General features: G+C 46.5%; 2 protein-coding genes and 1 long non-coding RNA gene across 4 annotated transcripts; 1 reads left to right on the forward strand and 2 right to left on the reverse strand.

Moving 5' to 3' along the window:
* Window positions 1-511: 511 nt before the first annotated feature.
* Window positions 512-1,520, reverse strand: LOC120831995 (uncharacterized). Its single transcript, XR_005714138.2, has 2 exons — window positions 1,378-1,520; window positions 512-1,250 (listed from the first exon to the last, which is right to left on the reverse strand). It is a non-coding gene; the product is annotated as an uncharacterized LOC120831995 (long non-coding RNA).
* Window positions 1,521-4,309: 2,789 nt separating this feature from the next.
* pstpip2 (proline-serine-threonine phosphatase interacting protein 2) lies at window positions 4,310-10,149 on the forward strand. 2 transcript variants are annotated; one of them, XM_040197993.2, is made up of 14 exons: window positions 4,310-4,467; window positions 5,019-5,119; window positions 6,205-6,279; window positions 6,816-6,850; window positions 6,950-7,056; window positions 7,136-7,198; window positions 7,691-7,789; window positions 8,336-8,381; window positions 8,543-8,622; window positions 8,728-8,826; window positions 8,967-9,063; window positions 9,141-9,225; window positions 9,313-9,350; window positions 9,534-10,149. In XM_040197993.2, the coding sequence occupies exons 1-14, from the start codon at window positions 4,435-4,437 to the stop codon at window positions 9,584-9,586; spliced, it is 1,011 nt and encodes a 336-aa protein (XP_040053927.2). In that variant the 5' UTR covers window positions 4,310-4,434; the 3' UTR covers window positions 9,587-10,149. The 2 variants fall into 2 exon arrangements, with proteins under 2 accessions (XP_040053927.2, XP_040053930.2); XM_040197996.2 differs by having other exon boundaries at window positions 4,375-4,467; window positions 4,980-5,119.
* Window positions 10,150-10,300: 151 nt separating this feature from the next.
* On the reverse strand, window positions 10,301-18,344 carry dhx29 (DEAH (Asp-Glu-Ala-His) box polypeptide 29). Its single transcript, XM_040197990.2, has 28 exons — window positions 17,980-18,344; window positions 17,370-17,443; window positions 17,117-17,230; window positions 16,903-17,032; window positions 16,669-16,808; window positions 16,455-16,589; window positions 16,208-16,334; window positions 15,965-16,123; window positions 15,535-15,703; window positions 15,312-15,432; window positions 14,841-15,230; window positions 14,482-14,748; window positions 14,245-14,388; window positions 13,960-14,136; window positions 13,647-13,787; window positions 13,412-13,556; window positions 13,208-13,328; window positions 13,022-13,106; window positions 12,743-12,831; window positions 12,512-12,640; window positions 12,341-12,416; window positions 12,023-12,247; window positions 11,806-11,942; window positions 11,418-11,508; window positions 11,048-11,335; window positions 10,840-10,971; window positions 10,656-10,752; window positions 10,301-10,580 (listed from the first exon to the last, which is right to left on the reverse strand). The coding sequence occupies exons 1-28, from the start codon at window positions 18,164-18,166 to the stop codon at window positions 10,534-10,536; spliced, it is 4,137 nt and encodes a 1,378-aa protein (XP_040053924.2). The 5' UTR covers window positions 18,167-18,344; the 3' UTR covers window positions 10,301-10,533.
* Window positions 18,345-18,370: the final 26 nt, after the last annotated feature.

The following is an 18,370-nucleotide window of genomic DNA, read 5'->3' on the forward strand; positions in this document are numbered from 1 at the left end:
TGGAGCAATGTTCACGCAGGAAGATCCCTGTCCATGGTGTCACAATCCCCATTTCTCATGAATACAGCAACCCTGCTTGTTTTTATCAAGCTATCTTAATATTAGATATTTATTTATATATTCATTATAATAAGATTTGTTTACTTTGAATTATTTTGTCCAATGAAATTGCATGAATTCCACACTTAATCCCAACATGGAATGTGCAATAAATGTATATTTACAGGTTCGTAGTCATCTAGGACATAATTCTACATATTTAGGGTGTCGGTCACATGGTGAGCTATGAAGTTGTTTGTGTAGTTGCATCCACATTATGTGCGCGTGTGAACTAGAGAGTGATACACGCATGAGTTTGGAAGATCGCAATTATTTTCAAAAACAGACATTCAAATATATCAATTTAATAAAGCAATAACGTCGCTTCTGTGCGTGTTATTGATTAATGCAACGGCGTTACGTTCAGATCACGGCGGAGGAGAGAACAGCAGACACAGCGACAGGCAGAGGAGGCACGACTCACTTTGTTTTTATTAAACGAGCAAACAGGATTTACATCTTTCCACTGACTAGTTCCCCGTGTTTCGGACGCCGTGTTCCCACATGTATTGACTTTACATCACAACGTATCGCAGAAGTCTGTTATGTAGAAAAAGGCTTACCCCCCCCTCTCATAATCCAAACTATTCGTAGCTAACATTCAACACCAAAGTTGGAAGTTCACGCGTCTGAGTCTCCATTCGACAGCTGACATGAATGCGACAAGCTGAGCAGAAACATTCACATATATGTACAGCGTACATGTCTACAGCACACGTGTTTCAGCAGAGGACATCCGGTGTCCCATCTTCGGATCCGCTCACCCGAGGGTCTCCCCGGCGTCCCGCCGCGCGCACGCACACTCTCTCTCTGTGCAAAGCTCCGGGGTGCAGGCCGACCTCGCTCCGCCGACAGGTCGCGTCTCGGGGTCTCCGTCCAGGTGTTTCCACCAGCTTCCTCCCCGCCGCTGTGGCCTCCGGCGTCGAGGGCCCCCCCCCCCCCCGAGAGTCCCCGGCGTTTCTGAATGCCATCCAGTTTAGTAAAAATCCAATTTCCCTCTTCCACGTCCGCCCTTGGCGCCGCGTCTCACTTGATGTTATTTACGGTCTTGTAGTTCCTGATGAGTATTTGCAGCAGCCTGAATCTCCAGTAAAGGCCGTCGCCGACCTCACGGAGCTCGTGTGCGCACTCGTCAATTGTGGCGTCAAGATCTGAGGTGAAGAAGACACATGGGGGGGGGGGGGGGGTTGAGTATCTTGGCCGTGACACGCCGACACTTTGTTAACGTTCTCTCAAAAAGCACATTCGGTTTTAAATCGGCTGAATCGAGACACTCACCCTGGGCCGCCATCGTCACCGCGCTTCTGTCTGCTCAGAAAAGAGAAGTGAAGCGCTGAAGGTTCGGCTTGTTTTTTTTCGCCTCTCTGTGTTCTCTCACAGCGCTGCGGTTGTGCCTTGACAAGAAGGAACAGGTTTGAACTATTGATAGTCAGACGGGTTTATATACACTGACTGACGTAACTTTACGGGCGAGGAATCCCCGCCAACGCTCGCCAAGTTCCTCCCCCTTCTTGATACTACTTCTCTTGTCTTCCTTGTGTCACTAGTTTTAGGTCCGCTGTGTACCTGTTTTCCACATGTAGGTCACAGCAAGTACCTGTCCATGTGTTTGTGGCAGACAGGTGGCCCTTTGTACCGGCACATGTAGAGAAGTACTGAGTGGATGGATTTCTTTATTATCGTGTACTAGTTTGAGCGGATTAGAAGTTCAGCTAAAAACATAAAGGTGTATTTGCATAGATGGTGAAAGTAACTTTAGCTGCAGTGCGTCATACGAAGCAAGATATCACCACCCGTGCAGCAGACGGAGGCTGAACGTCCAGAACTAACTCACACTTATACAATGCGCCATAAAGATTTATCGTACGAGCGGGATTTAAACGCACAACAACAGTGGACGGGCGTCCTAATGGGTCCCGATAGCGATAAGTCATTCAGACACAGCGGTTGTTATTCGGAAAGTAGAACACGGGCAACAACAGTAATTGTGTCGCTCGTAAACAGAAGTGAACAGTCATCGCAGTGTGAGTCATAGATTTTGTTTCATTTTAAATCCAAACCTGTTCAACAGACCACTAAGAACCACGAACGTGGAAGCAGGTGAGACCGTGTTCATGAGGTCAAATATCTAAATTCACTTTCACTCCTCGGAGCAGGATACGGGGAGAGGTGCAGACACCCTGAGCGAGTCGGGGCGAGCCTCTCTGCTTCCAGGAGAAACGGGGAAGTACCGAGGAAACTGCAGTCAGGTAATCTGCTGACGAATGAGGCGAAGCCGAGTGTTACGGACTGAGAGAAAGGAGGCTGTTGACGTTCCTACGAGGAGAAAAGGGGCCCGAAGGTACGCGGACGTTAATCCATAACGTCATTGAAATCTGCTATAAACGTACCATATGCAAGCACATGTCCTGTATATGAGATAATAAATACCTGTGGGTACAGACATTTTATAATCCGGCTATGTTGGATCGAACATAATGGAGCAAGTTGCAAAAAGGATCACATGTGCCATTAATAAGACTTTTTAGCCAAATGGTTTGACTGAATTAAAAGAAAGAATATATCCCATGCAAGGAGGAATACAAAAGTATAATAAGCTAAATAGGTATTAAAAGAAAAAGCACATCTCCCCTGTAACTGATACATCACATGTCACGGATGGATCTGGTTTTTACTGCCACATTTGTTTTATTCCATTTCAATGTCTGATGATTCATGAGGGGGGAGAAATACGGAGTGGTTTCTCTGGGCTTTCCTATAATTCTTTAGTTCTTCCTTTTTGAATCTTAGACAATCTTGGATCTTCAGGTCGGAAACTTTTCTTTGAATCACACCATGTGAGTGGCGTAACGCTGAAGTTTACCAGGCTTCTGAACGAACCAGACACAAGCCAAAAAAAGGATGGATTTATTGAATCTGTTTGGTATTGATTTGATCTGTTAAATAGTTACATAATCCCTTATACAAATAGCGTTAGGTGCTTTGTCTTTTGTTTTATCGGGTTCATGCTGAGTTGGATCAGTCAGAAAACTGGTTTTATTCAAATTTATTAAGCACACATCAAACATGCTTTTTAAAACTTTTTTAGGTTGAAGTTTTGCCGCCGTTTTGCCGTCACTGTAGAAGTGTGAATATTTTTGTACTTTCTTTGAGGATGTTTCCTCATACTGATGTGAATTGTTTAGATCTTTGAGATATATGCTTATTCACTTGCCAGCATCAGCGATCAGCCGGGTGAGTCGAAACACTGGTTCAATCTTAAACAAGTGTGACTTTTGATAATTTATAATGCACTTTGTATGTAAAACATACATAAGCAATGTAATCGATAGATAGATAGATACTCAGATCTTTATCAGATTTCCATAAAGCTGAGGAAAACACCCAATCTTTCTGATCACCTGTGAATATAGGTCAACTGGGCCAATGACGAACACATTTGGAAAAGGGCGTGAGCCTCCGCGCTGATAGCAGGTTCGTCTATGACGGCGTGCAGAGAGAAAGAGAGCGTGCATACCACACTGTACCTGCCGGTAAGGCTCAGGCACATGATCCTGCGGGTCAACAACACTTTGTGTTGTTGTTGAATGGAAAATATGTGTCAAAAAAAAGAAAGACAATTAGAACAATGAAAGCAAACAAGTGTTTGACTTTTTAACAGAGTTTTCTTAAATGTGATGTTGCTACTTACACAAAATCTGAATGTTTTTTCCATCACAGAGAATACAACATTTTATTATATTTTGTGCGTGTTTGTTTTTTTACTTTATCACCTCTGAACTCTGTACATACGTCCATCAATCACCAGAGGGCAGCACAGTGTGTAATAAATCAATATAATGTTGGCTGAATACAAAGAGTAAATATGTATATTATTTATCACCTTTTAAATATGCTAAGAATTGTAAAAGGTTGAATTAAAATAAATATATTCTGGTCACTGTGATTAAATTGTTTAAAAAATACAAACAGTAATTAAATATTTTTTACTCAAATGAAAAAAAATCGGAGAGAAATGACATTATTAATTAACATGTAGTCTAAATTATTCTAGATCATTCTTGACAGCGTGTTCTACGAAAACGTTGTCATGTTGTTATTGATACCTTTTTATTGGGTATCATTACTTTTTTCCAGTTCAAGTCACCGCAACTGTAAAGGGTGGATGCAAACTGCACGCGCGTGCACAGCGACGGAAGGGTTTGTATTGGTCGCACTGCGCATGCGCGGAACCGGTGAGCGGCCCCTGTTGCTGCTGTGGCTTTAAGCCGCTCCGCTCACTTTCAGTCCGCCCGCAGACCTGCACTCACTGCCTTCCTGGAGTCTTTAACAGTTATGAAAGATCTACATTTTAAGGATTTCTTCTGGGTGAGTTCGTGTTTTCGGTTTGTTGCAGATCCCTACATGCAATATTCTTAGTAATACAGCTGTCGGATGAATGTAGTGGAGTAAAGAACAGTATTTAAAACGTATACATAGGTAGTGGAGTAGGATTATGAAGTGACATTGAATGGAAATACTCAAGTAAAGAACAAGTACCTCAAATAAGTGCATCGCTTGTGTAAAAGTCCTTAGATACATTCCACCATTTGACACCTGTTAGGTGGGGATGATTACAGGCTGGCACCCTCAGCTTACCGAAATCATGGAGAAGTTCAAATCAAAACATCAATTTACATCTCTGTGTCGAAGACCTTAATATTCAAGTGTGCATTGATGTCTGCGCTGGCCGTTGTCTTGGGAACCTCACTGTGAGGCTCGTGACTGAGTTTAGACAGAGTCTGTGGTGTTATGATAGCAGGTGGTGCCCCTCGCGCCTGTTTTGAAGCAGCGATGTTCTAGCAACATGTATCTATAAATTGTGATCTCTACAATTGAAGGAGATGATCACAATGATGTGTGGTCCGTGTCACTGACAGAACGCTGATCTGACCTGCACCGGTGGCTACGATGCAATCATCCAGTATCTCAATGATGGCAAGAGGACATGCAAGGAGGTGGAGGAGTTCATGAAGGCCAGGTACCGACCCACATCAAGACCACAATACGCTCCATTGGCCAAATCCTTGTGCACAAACAAGCACCCAATTTATAGTAAGAAAATAGACAAAGGGAAGCAAATAATTAGCAAAAAATAATTGTTTTGCATCAACAAATGTCAGTTTGACAGACCCACGGAAGAGAATGAGGGGAAGCTGAATGGTGAGGAAAGAGTTGGTGGTTTATTGGTGAAAGGAGTTGAGTAATATAACAAGAATGAGAACTCCTCAAGTGGAGGATGAAGAAATATTAACTACACTTGTATAAGATTAAATGTCTCTTGAAGCTGAAGTCGCTACGTGAATCGGAAGCAGGCTTTAGTGAAAATAAGGTAGACTCCCATGTTTTAACGGCATTTCTTCTTGCACGCAATTACATTGTGGTCAAAAAGAGTTTTAAGTCTCTTTGCAAAGGGGGAACTAATAAACTGTGAAGCATCACCAGGGACAACATTTCTATCTGAGTCATTCCAATTTGAATTTATATTTCCCCTTTTAATAACTAATCTTCCCCCTGAATAGGCAGCTATAGCAACATACACCCACGCATTCTGTCTTTTTGCTTGTATTGAATTACGAGCCCAACAAAACACACAACAAATGCTTTATCATGAGAAGATATTTCGCAAAAACACAACTGGCAGTTCCCTTTTATGAGAATTAAAAGACACAAGAGTTCCCAAAATACACGCACAAAAAAACAGAACACACACCAGAACAATATTCAGTCATTTATCAAATGCAATATAAAAAATGAATTCACATATATCTTTACAGTATATATATTAATTTTAGATTTACAGAAAACCATATGAGGAAAACCATACGAGGAAAAATTCTAGAACCTGTTGATCAGGGACGTGTGGTGACACAAAAAGCCCCAGTGAGATATCGTCCCATCATTTTGAACATTTGCATCCAAACTGAATCATTTGCACACCTATTTGCACATTGCCCGCCGTCGGATTCATATGACCTCACGCTGTGTGTTGTCAGCAGTAATACAATGACCGGGTTGTAACGATGCATCTCCGCTGTCCCTTTTTGCACTGAACTTTCCTTTCAGGGCCACAGTTGAAGAGAAGTATGCCAAAGATCTGCTCGGTTTGTCCAAGAAGGTGTGTGGACACAACGAGATGAAGTAAGTGGTGAAGACGGTGATGTCATGTCTCTGACCACATCTATGTACAGCGAACCTGCGAAAAGGAAACAAATGAGCCCGTCTCTGCAGAACTGACTTTGATGCCTGTTTTTTTGGATGCAGAAAGCTGAAAGCAGGTTTAAAAAAGCGATTACTTACTCAATAATGTGGTTTTAGTCCGTCAGGCTGCGTGTGTGTTACGTGTTGTTTCGGATTCAGCTAGTCATGAATGTGTTTCGTCTAGCATTTCTCACCAAAAAGCCTGTGATGAAGTCTTGTTTAAAGCCTTTTCTAACCTACTCACTTATTCTTATCTAGGTCATATTTATTTAATTCATAAAAATGAATGTAACCTTATTAGGACAGTACTGAAAAAGGGACACAACAATGAACAATTGTAGGCCTTAATTTGGCCGGTACGACCATAAAAAACGGTATTCAAAACGATTTTTTAAACTTTTCTTACGGATGAGCAGATGTTTTTTGCTTTTTAGTGTAAAACCCTTCTGTAACAATCCTTTCCTTTCCTTTTTAAGCACATTAAAACGATCCCTGGACATGTTGAAGCTACGTAAGTACTCGCCCCCACCACCCTATTTACAGCTGTTACCATGTAGTTTACAACTTCTGTTTTTCGCTCATCGCCCACACCGTGTTCTAACCATTGCAGAGACCGAACATGTGAGTCTATCACACTCACAACTGGCTCAGGGCATGAGGGACGAGGCCAAAAAACTGGAGGAATTCAGAGAAAAACAAAAAGAAGCCAGGAAAAAGGTCGGCGCTTTAATCGGCGTTGGGATGAGACCTCGGCATCTTTCAAGGTTGTTGACAAGTGGCAACGTTGTCATTTCAGATGGAGCAACATATGGAGTTCTTCCACAAACAGAAGTCTTCACATTTCAAGAGGACAATGGATGTGAGTATTGAAAAGCAGCGTAAGTTAGTTACTTCAAGGGACGCCTTTCAGAGGCCCCCCCCCCATAACTTTTTATTCATTCTTCTAGGTGCTGTGTTATCAATAAGTAAAGCATTAACGATCAACATTAATTCGCCTACCAACCAAGGATGTGTGTAGTTTCATTCCTCTCGTGGTTCGTGTGAAAGAAGTTTCAGCTTTGCGGTGAGAAACGGTGGCAATAAATGTAGGCCTTCCCTGTTCTTAAGCTTTGGATGAGGAAGTTACGTTTGTGTTGACCACTGATAACTGAGGCCTCTTGTTTTATATCAATCAAATCTATTGGCAGAAGAAGAAGTGCAACATTTGAATGGTAATGCCACGAGGGCCGACCGCCGACCGCTGCGTTGGTGTTGCTGTCTTTCGTAGCTAATTTCATCCACCTTTCGCCCTTTACGTAATGTGTGTTTAAACGGTTTACGATTCACTAAAAGGTGTCGACGCCTTCCGCAGTCAAAGAAGACGTACGATCAGAAATGCCGAGATAAAGAAGAAGCGGATCAGAACATGAATCGAAACGCCAACACCAACAACACCAAGCAAATAGACAAGGTACTGTGGGGATAGATTTGCTTTATCTGCCTCAGAATATAATATAAGGGATTTTGTGTTAGAGATTGGTGCTTAAACCTTAAATACACTACAAAAGTATAAAGATACACAGTAGAATTTTAAAAACCAACAAACAAGTAAAGTAAGAATATGTTTTAATATTTCTAATGTTTAATTGGGTTTAATAAAAACCCAAATTAAGACTTGAAATAAAATAAAATAAAAATTAAAATAATTATTATAGATGACAAAAAAAGAGGCGCAATCTCAAACCTGAACACGTCAGCACGTATTCACGGGGCCGAGTGCTGTTATTATTAAAGTTATTATTCCTAACTTTGTTCTCAATCTGATCGTATATAATTAGCTTCTTCTAAAATTGCTTAAAGAATGCAGGTTTTATCCCCGTCCCTCAGACTTCCTCTATGCACCGTGCCAATCAGTTTATCTACGCATGAGAGGCACCCGATCGATGGCACCCATGTGACCGTATGTCCTGTTTGCTGCTTGTTTACTTCACGCTGTTCTTCGTGTGCGATCTTTCAGCTCTACTCAAAGGCGCAGAGCGCAAAACAGACTGCAGAAGAAGCAGGTGCGTTTGCAGAGAAATAACCTGGAGACCTTCAGCACACCAAGCATTGGGTGCTTTGATGATGTTCAGTGATATTTTTGTAAATCCCACAAACCAGCTGATTTGACTGTGGTGTAGCGCCGTCGCTGTGATTATTTGCGATGTATTTATTGAATTGGCAGACCGGGGGTACCATCAGAACGTGACCGTAATGGAATCCATTAGAGACGAATGGCTGACGGAACACGTCACAGCCTGTGAGGTGAGACTTTTGGTTGGATCCCAAAGGCTTGAGTGTAAAAAAAAGAAAGAAAAAAAAACACACGCCGCAAATCGTCAAACTCCTTCTGCTGCTTTTTCCCCTCAGATGTTCGAGAAACAGGCAACGGAGCGCATCGTCTTTCTGAGGAACGCGGTGTGGACTCACCTCAACCAGCTCTCCCAGCAGTGTGTGACCAGTGATGAGGTAAAGCCCACTGGTGCAGCGACTTTACGGCTGCTGCCTGCAGCATTTAAACTGCACGGTCGGTATTCAAGAGCCAGATGTTTGTTTGTTTGTTGACTTGATCTTTTCCTGTCTCTGTGTGGACGTGCGTGTGTGCAAAGCTGTATGAGGAAGTGAGGAAGTCACTGGAGCAGTGTGATGTCCAGGAAGATATCGGACACATGATTAACCTCAGGCGCACCGGAGACAAACCACCAGGTATCAATTCAGTCTCTATTCACGATCGTTCGGACGAGCGTTTGTTCCGTGTGTGAAAGTCCGTCCTCTCCAAACAGCTCCAGTTGTGTATGACAACTTCTACAGTGGCCAGAGGCCTCCGGCTGTAGCGTCGCCCCCTCGACCGCCTCCACCAATCAGCAGGTACGCATCCGTCCATTCAGTATTCACGACCACTGCTTCAGACGCCCTGAATCGATTTGATGCTTCCCTCGTTGTGTGAATTTTCAGGAGGGGGCCTCTTCCAGAACCCACAAACAGCCGCGAGGGTACGTGTGTGTGCGCGTTTATTTAAATGCCGCTTGAGTCATATAGTGAAGACTACACAATGAACATGATCACCAGTTCAGTGTGCATCAAACAAAAGGCAGTTTCAGGCGTCATCTGGTTCGTTTCTTCGCGCTTCTGCTTTTGGTAAGCCAACCAGTGAAGGATGTTTTCTGGGATTGCAGATACAATCTACTCGACGGTGCAGGATTCCGTGTACAGTGTTATCCATTACTGAGATGCACATCCGCTGGAGAAGAGAATGGTCACATCGTCCCACCACCTCCTCCTCCTTTGGGGTTTCTTGTAATGATGATGTCGCCCCAGATGGAAATGAGGGTCATTTCTACGTAGGTACATGTTTTTAGATGAGGTTTTGTGGTGTTTTATATATATATATATATCACAGTTTATATATAAAACACAGAGAACAGTGAATACATTGGTTTGTACTTAGGTCACTTCTTGTATAATATACAAAAATGTACAGTTGTCTGTTCACAAGGCCTTTGTAGGTCTATGTACTCTGCTTGTGATCTTGCTTGCATTTTTCTTTTTTTTTATCTGTATATACGTGTTTGCTGTCTTGTGCTGTCTGGACCTTGAGTCTGAAATAAAGGTTGATTGATTGAATATACTAAAGACAAAGGACCTTTGCTCAGTAACATGAGATATTAAATGAAACTTCAAGGTAATTACTGTTGAGATGCAGAGCATTTGTTGTATTGTTGTAGCAGTTTTGTATTTATTTTTTGTGGAGCAACACTTTTCTCAAATTTTAAATAGAGATTCACAAAATAAGATCCGCTTACTTGTTTTCATTTCTGCTTGGGATTGAGAGTAGAGTCAGCTGACTGAAAGCTCGTGGTGGATTACCAAACATCCACGCCTCCTCTTTATTATAGAGAGAACTTTAGGACTTTTATCCATCTCACAATAAAAGATTCAGATAAAAATGTGCACATCTTTATTTGACAACATCATTTTCTATGTTTTGGCCACAAAATTCCACATAGTTTTTCTTGCATCTCATGTGATTACAGTCCTCCTCAATGTGAGTAACAGTTCTCTGTAGGCGTCTGTTCATCTTCAGGATGTCCACATCTGTCTGCAGGCGTTCATTAGGAGTCTCAATACCAGGTGTGTCGATGGTGTAAAGGAAAGATATATTCTTCAGATCCGACGTCACTCTGATTTAATCAGGTCCAGAATCATGTGGATGGTCTTCTCCCCTACAGGACACATGATGAAATAAGCTGCTTAGCCGTGTCTTTGTCAGAGCATTGAACAGAACCGCGCGCGTTTACCTTCAAGGCTCATCCTCGGATTCTCCAGCTTCCTCTCCAGCAGCGAGTCCATCAGCTTCCTCAGGTGTTTGAAGATCACACCGATCCGTACGGGAGCCTTTGAGCAAAAAGACGGATCCACTCACTTGGCCACTAACTAAGTCAAGTACGGCTCGGACAACGAGCAGCCCCGGTGACCTCTCACCTGGAAGAGGATCCATCCATCCACTGAGATGAGCCTTTCTCTGTGCTGGATATCAATGTCGCCTCCGAACAGCAGCACAGGGAAAGGGGAGATCAGGGAGGTGTCTCGCAGGTAGATCTTACCGTATTTCACCTGCGGATTGACGGCAATTAGCACACACGGTGGACTCGGAGAGGCACCGAAGATGCCGCGCCCTCGTCCCCCGTACCTTCTCCTGGTACAGCAGCCAGCCGTGCGTCTGCAGGTTGCGGTTCACGGACGAGGGGTGGACCTGAGCCTTGCCCTGGGGCGTCTCCACCGTGCAGACCACTCGCTCCAGCACGTCCACGGAGGGGGTGCAGAGGACGCGGGCCACGCTGTCGTACAGCCCCGCCGTCAGCACCGCGTTCAGGACGGAGATCTGGTGCTTGGACAGCGCCGCCGCCGCTTGGGGCTTGGAGCGAGACGACCAAAAACCCGCCTGCTCCATCATCCTCATCAGCTCGTGCTTCACACTCTGAATAGAAGACGGGTCACACACACACAGGGTCAGACAGGAGGTCAATTTAGATTATCGATCTTCCAAATGTGTGCATTACCTCTATTGTAACGAGAGCTGTGCGATTGAGGAAGTGTTGTCTACAGAAACACATTTCTGCTCTTTGTCCGTCAGTCTGGGACTTCTTCCACCTGGTGGCGTGACAGGAAAATCACAAGGGGAGAATTTCAGACTGATCCCTGAAGTTATTTGTTTCCTTTTTGTGTGAAAGATTTGGCAATGGGAGTTTTTTTCCTACGGGAGCAGCTTCCTGATGCTGGTTATTCACCCATTTCTGTTACCAGACTATTTCAGACCTCATAAATACCAATAAATAGTTATAGATATTTTGAATCTATTAAAAGTTTATCATATTCTGACCCTACTTCCCAGTTGTACACACAAACCATTTCTAGCAATATAGCTAATAGAATAATTGGAGTTCCTACCCCAGATATGCGTTGTATATGGTCAGGTGATCAGAGTTGGCCAATGCCAGGGCAGCTTTTGCCAGGTTGGCTTCCTCCTTCCTGTTCATGGGTGTGGAGAAGGGAGATTTCTCCGAGATGGCCGCCGCGATGGTTGCCTGAAACAAACCTCCCAATAAGCAAGTCATTTACGGCCTTGTATGTACAGAGAGCTCTAAAGGAAGAACCGGGGACGTACTATGGGCTCCAGGCAGCCGAGGATGGCTCCGTAGATCAGCATCTTGCCGATCTTCACGTTGACCGGCAGACCCGCCAGGTGGTGTCCCAGAGGGGTGAGCAGGTGGTTGTCGGGGCGACAGGCGCCGATCTTCCTCAGCAGGTTGACGGCGTTGCTGACCGACTGGGGCTGAGGGGCATCGAGGGCCCGGCTCAGGAACTCCTCCGGGGAGCCGTACTGACATTTCTACTCGGAGAGAGCGTGGAGGAAAGGACGCCTTAAGCCCCTTTGCGGGGTTTTTGATTTCTGTGTCTGTGCGACTGGGTTTGGGTTTTGTACCATGATGTGAAGGCAGAGCTCCTCCAGCGGGACTCGCAGTATCTCCGGAATGGAGTATTCCATGAAGGCGTCGAACCTGAGGTCACGGGGGGTCAAACCAGAGCAGAACAGATCAGCACTTTCTTAATGCGTATTGGTCGTTCTCTTCAAAACGACTGACGACCTCCGTACCGGAACTTCGGGTAGAGCCTGAAGCAGAAGCCGTTTTGGACTCGTCCCGCTCGGCCCTGCCTCTGCAGGGCGCTCGCTTTGGAAACAAACGTTTCCACCAGGGAGCTCATCTGGCTGCTCTCGTGGTACCTGCGCAACACATGTCAGCGTTCACATTTACAATCTGTTCTAACTTAACAGAAGGTTGTGTAATATCAACACTCTCTCTCTCTATTGTTCCTGAGGCCTTACTTGTTTTCTTTAGTCTTTCCGGTGTCGATGACGAACACCACGTCGGGAATAGTCACGCCCGTCTCGGCGATGTTGGTAGACAAGACAATCTAAAGGAGACACAGCGGATCAACGACTACATTTGTTCAGCTATTAATTTAAGATAAATATAATTGGTTTTATTCCAAGATTATTTCAACAGAAATGCAGCTCTTTCTTTTCTTTTCTTGAACGTGAACTCGACTCAATTGTTCCATCTTCCTATTTCTCAACGCTTCATCACAGCACATTTAGAAGTACCTTCCTGGATCCAGCCGGTGGCACCGTGAAGGCAGCAGCCTGGTCCTTGGATGAGAGGGTGGAGTGCAGCGCGACGATCCTGTACCTACAACACCCCATCAGAGGTGGTTTACAGAGGGCCCCCGGCATCTGTGCGCCTCACCGCTCTGAGTCACATGGTGGACTACACCGGCCCGCGTATGTCACCTGTTTTTGTCCCTGAACCTCTTGTCCGAGGTGAGCAGGTCGTGGAGCTGCTGGATGTGAGCCAGGCCCGGCAGAAACACGAGGACGGCGCCGTCCAGCCTCGCAAACTGTGGCGATTTGTCTGGACAGAGTGCGAAAAAGGCCGTAATGTGACAGACGGCAGGCGGCAGCGTGTCCTGAAACGAGCCGGATCACGTGTTGTACCTAGATAGTCGATGAGGTCAACCAGTAAGTCCATGTTGATCTTATTCGGGTTCATGTACTGCAACACCTGCCGAGTCCTGCTGCTGAAGTGGTCTAGATCTGGACCCAGATCCCAGCCGGAAGAGGGGTCCCTCAATATCACCTCCTGGAACAGACGCAGTAACAGGTAACGTGCACGGATTCCACTCCACCGCCATGCGGATACTGCGTTACTGCTGCGGGGAGCCGACGTTACCTGGTGCTGGGCGGTCCTGCCCCCCTTCTGTGAGATAGAGATGCTGACCTCCTCCTCGTCTTCAAGGATTTTCTGGCTGTACTCGGAGTCCTTTTCCAGGACGTAGCCCGTCTGCTCCACTATATCTTCCAAGTGGAACACCTAAAAAAAAACAGCAACAACAAAAGATTGAATCCTGCGTCTCCTGCAAAGCCCTTTAAATACATCTGTGGAAGGATTTCGTGCAAAAATAGATCTTATCGCTAACATCCACTTCAATGTAGGAAATGAAACCGTTGAATTACGCATACGAGTAGACGCGAGCTGCTCTTACCTCCACGGGGAAAGTCCTCCCGGGAATGTTGATGACCGGGCAGCGGTTGAAGTAGTTGGAGAACTTGCAGCAGTCCACCGTGGCGCTCATGAGGATCAGCTGCAGGTCCGATCTTCTCATGACGACGTCTTTCAGGATGGTTAACAGGAAGTCTGACTGGACGCTGCGCTCGTGGACCTGAGGGGATGGAGGTGAAGAGGTGGGGGTGAAATAACCTGGACCTTCAGTCAACATTACAAATAATGAGCATGTTTGAAGGGGGGACACCTTCATTACCGCCAGTACCTCGTCTACGATGATGTGCGTCAGGGAGCTGAGGTGTCGGTCATGCTGCAACTTCCTGAGCAGGACCCCGGTGGTGCAGTACAGCAAGCGGGTCCACTCCCCGGACTCATTCTCCATGCGGATCTGGTACCCACACAGCGACGACTGCAACGCAAAACACGGAACCCGCCGATTCAAAGCACGGTCGACGGAGCGTCCCAAGCTAAGCTACCAGGGGGGAAAAAAAAGCACTTTCACCTTTGACCCCGGTCCGTCCTCGCAGCCCATCTCCTGGCTGACCCGGCAGGCCAGGCTCATGGCGGAGATCCTGCGGGGCTGCGTCACCACGATGTTGCACGGCTTCGCCACTTTGCCTCCGGTTAACATCTCCTCCAGGAGGAACTGGGGGATCTGGGTGCTCTTTCCGCTGCCCGTCTCCCCGGCCACCACCACCACCGGGTGGCGCTGCAGAGCCTCCAGGACGCGATGCCGATGCTGGAAGACGGGGAGCTGCTCTCGCTGTGCCTTGAAGGTTGAGTCGCTTGGGTTCAGTTCATGCATCTTCCAGGTGAAAATAGCTTTTATTGTGGTAAGGCAAAATGCTCGTGTGTTTGTACCTTCAGTTTGTTGGCCAGCGGGGACTTCTTCAGCTTCATTAAGAGCTCTCTGGACGCCTCAAGTGCCCCTTCTGCCCTCGCTCTTTTCTCGCTCCTGTCCTCCAGTTCTTCCCCTCCCTCCACAATATCAAGACCGGCCAGGTTCTCCCAGGACTCTTCGGGTTCTTCATCCCCAGCACTGCCCTGCCCACGCTGGCCCTGGGAGCCCACCTCCGGGACTGACGGGTGCTGGTTCTGCTGCTGCTGTTTGAGTCTAGTCAGAAGCCGGGAGATGAACTGGTCTCGAGGCTTGTTGGCGGCGGTGCGACTCTCTTCCTGTTGGTGCTGCTCGCTGTCCCTCCACTCCAGCCACACATCTCTGTAGGTTGGAGGGAGGAGCTGGTGCACGGACTGGGGAGGGAACGATTCAGACGGATGGCGGTTACTACGGGAGGGGGGGGGAATAAACTCGGGCCTGGTTACATGCATTACCTGTCCTTTAACCAGGGTGTAGAGTGCCAGTGTGGCTGCCAGATGTTGGGCCTGCATGCTGTCCTCCGTCAAGATCGTTGGACAGACTTCAAGAACGTCTTCGGTTCTCTGCACACGCACCCTGTGGGACGCGAAGACAGCACATCAACACCAGTCACGTTGCGAGATGCAGCTATACACCGATTTGAAATAGCACCGCGGTCTGCTGCGACTCCGCGCTCACTTGGATCTCCAGTATCTTCCGGCAGCAACCTTGTGAAACGCCGGCGCTGGACTCTTGGGCAGGTTCTTTCGCACCCAGTCGATGAGGAACTGTTTGGGAGACTTTCCTGTCCAGCTGCGAGCTGTGTAGTCAAAATTACGGATGTCCTTTGGCTCATTCTTTTTCGGCACTGGAGGAAAGGGAAAAATGTCATTTGAAATGATTCAAACGACTCCACAGGGATGTAAGTCTGATGGTTTGGTACAGCAGTTTGTTACATACAAATTCATATGGCTTAGTTGTTAAAACCCCATGTTTATGTTAATGTCCATACAACATCTAAATGAGTGGTAGTTAACAGCGTATTGGGCTTGAATTACCAGTTGAACCACAGCATGTTTAATGTTTACTACAGCCCGGCTTGGCTGGTGCTCACGTGCGAGATGCAAACCTTTTGCGGCAGGAGGGGGCTTTTCAGTTTGCTCAAATAAGTTGAAGTTGGCATCCCCTTTGTTCTCGCTGACAGGAAGGGTCTTCTTCTCCTTCTGAGGCACGTCGACCACCTTGATAGCTGGATTGAACACAGGGTGGGACTCCAGCGGCTTCATTTCTGGGGGGGAAAAAAAAGGATAACACGTGTGTTCTAAGTGTAAAATAGTTTAGTCCTGGCACTTAATGGTTAGAGCCCGCTCACCTTGCTGGATGATGCGTATGCGGTCCTGCGCCATCCTCTGGCCCGCCTTATCTCCTTTTGCCTTGGTAGTCGCTGCCATTTCTTTTGCGTCATACAATTGAGCAGTAAGAGCCAAATACCTGTCATTCTATACAAGAAATAACAGGCATGTTTACTGCACTGTGCAGCATTTACTACCTTAACACCACTTAGCTTAGCAGCACAGTGAATTATTAAATCAATTAATCATTTGAAAAGTGTTACTTACTGGATCAAACTTTTCCTCTAGTTCAGGATTGTGTGTCTTCTTCCCGACTTCCTCCTCCTCTTCCTCGTCACTGCTCTGCTCTGCATACCTTAAGATCCAATCCTTCATGCTGGCAGCGTCGTCCTTCTCCGTCACCTGAAAACACAGGACTTTCATTCAGCGTTTCGGCGGGCATCTTTTTATCCAGCTTACGCTTGCGACTAGACAAAGCGACCTTGGCGGGCTCCCTGCGGTGCTCGCTGGGTGCTTTGGGGCTCGGGGGTGCAGGTTTCTCCTGAACCGGAGGCTGGAACCTGGGCCTGCTCCTCTGACTCTCCTCCTGCATCTGCTGGGTAAAACCTTCCGGCAGCTCCTCTGGTGAAGAGACAACACACGAGGAAAGTCACGCTTTTAACAGCCCCCCGTGTCCACAAGGGCGTCATGCCGACGACAGCCGAGGCTCCGTTACCATCTCTGAGGTTGAGGCAGAGCCAGTCGAGAGCAGAGTGCAGATCCCCTCCGTACAGCACGCTGCTCTTCATCGCCTCCTCAATGTGCTCTCTCTTGAAGTTGAACTTCTGCAGGGCTGTGTAGAGGTCCTGCACGCACAAACACGACAAGATGAAACAGATCTGTACACGTGAGGTTCAATCCGGATTAGAGGGATGATTTTGTTTTTTTACCAGCAACTTTTTGTTGGTAAGTCTCCCGGATATGGGCCCTTTGTCCCCATTCTCCTCTCTGAAGTCGTTGATCAGCTTGATGATCTTCTTCTCTAGTTCAGCTTGGATAGCAACCTGTTTTAAAGGGTAAAATCACATTCTTCATCAACGTTTTAAAATGGATTATTATGTCGGCAAGAACAGGTCACAGCAGCGACGTTTACTTGGCACTGAGAGAGATCAAGCACGCAGTGATGTCACTGAAACGACTTACTTTAAGAATGGACTTGTCTGTGACTCCCCCCGTGTCAACCTGGGAAGTGTTGGCAAGACTGTAGGTCTTTGGAGCTGGAAAGACACAGGGAAAAACGGAATTGTGCCACTTTAAAAGCAACATATTTTAAGGATTCAATAAGCTTAATTTCATTACACACACAAACACACTCTCGTCCTAATTATGCTGTACAAGGATACAAATATGCTTTCAATGTATCTCAAGATTGACTGATTAACAGTAGCAGGTAACTGTCCATTACAAGTGTCCAGAGCCCCATTAGTTTGTTTAATAGCATGACAAGCTGTCACTGTGTTACACTACATAATAGGAGATGAAGAAAGGCAAGAGAGGGCCAAGTATGGAAATCTACCCTGAAAGCTGTTGGTGTTTTACTTTACACTGTGATCACAATGAGCCAAGCTTGAGGTCCTGATGCAAAAGGTGTTACAGTGGAATATGCACCCCTGAAGGCTAATATATATACCATTACAACACATGCGTGGTTATGTCACCGCATACAGGGCTGAACCGATCGGTTCTACGGCCCCGTTTCTCTGCGGTGTTTTCCCCCCCACGGACTATGAAACCAGCAGCCAAGCACCGCTACCTTTAGACTTGTTGTCTTTGGCTGGTTTGGCCGGCTTGTTGTTGTTGGCTGGCTGTTTCTTCGGCTCTTCCGCCGGCGCAGCACCAGTCCTGCCCGCCGCCGCTGCCGCTGATGATGATGATGATGATGATGGGGCCATGGCAGCAGCCGCCGCTTGCACCGCCGATTTCTTCTTCTTCCCACCCATTCGATCCCGGAAACACCGCCTGTGCGCGGCTCTTCTATGCGTCGATGCGGCACCGAGTCATCGGCGAAAGTCCAGATGTTTTTAAGTGGATAGCTTACACACACACAAAAATAAATAAAAAGCGCTAACGTGTGTTTCTTTCCGTGATAACGTCCGGCTGGTTGGCGGTGAGTTTTGCGCAACCCGGCTGCCGTAACCGGAAGT

Source organism: Gasterosteus aculeatus, chromosome 14, assembly GCF_964276395.1.
Source record: "Gasterosteus aculeatus chromosome 14, fGasAcu3.hap1.1, whole genome shotgun sequence".
Lineage (NCBI taxonomy): Eukaryota > Metazoa > Chordata > Actinopteri > Perciformes > Gasterosteidae > Gasterosteus > Gasterosteus aculeatus.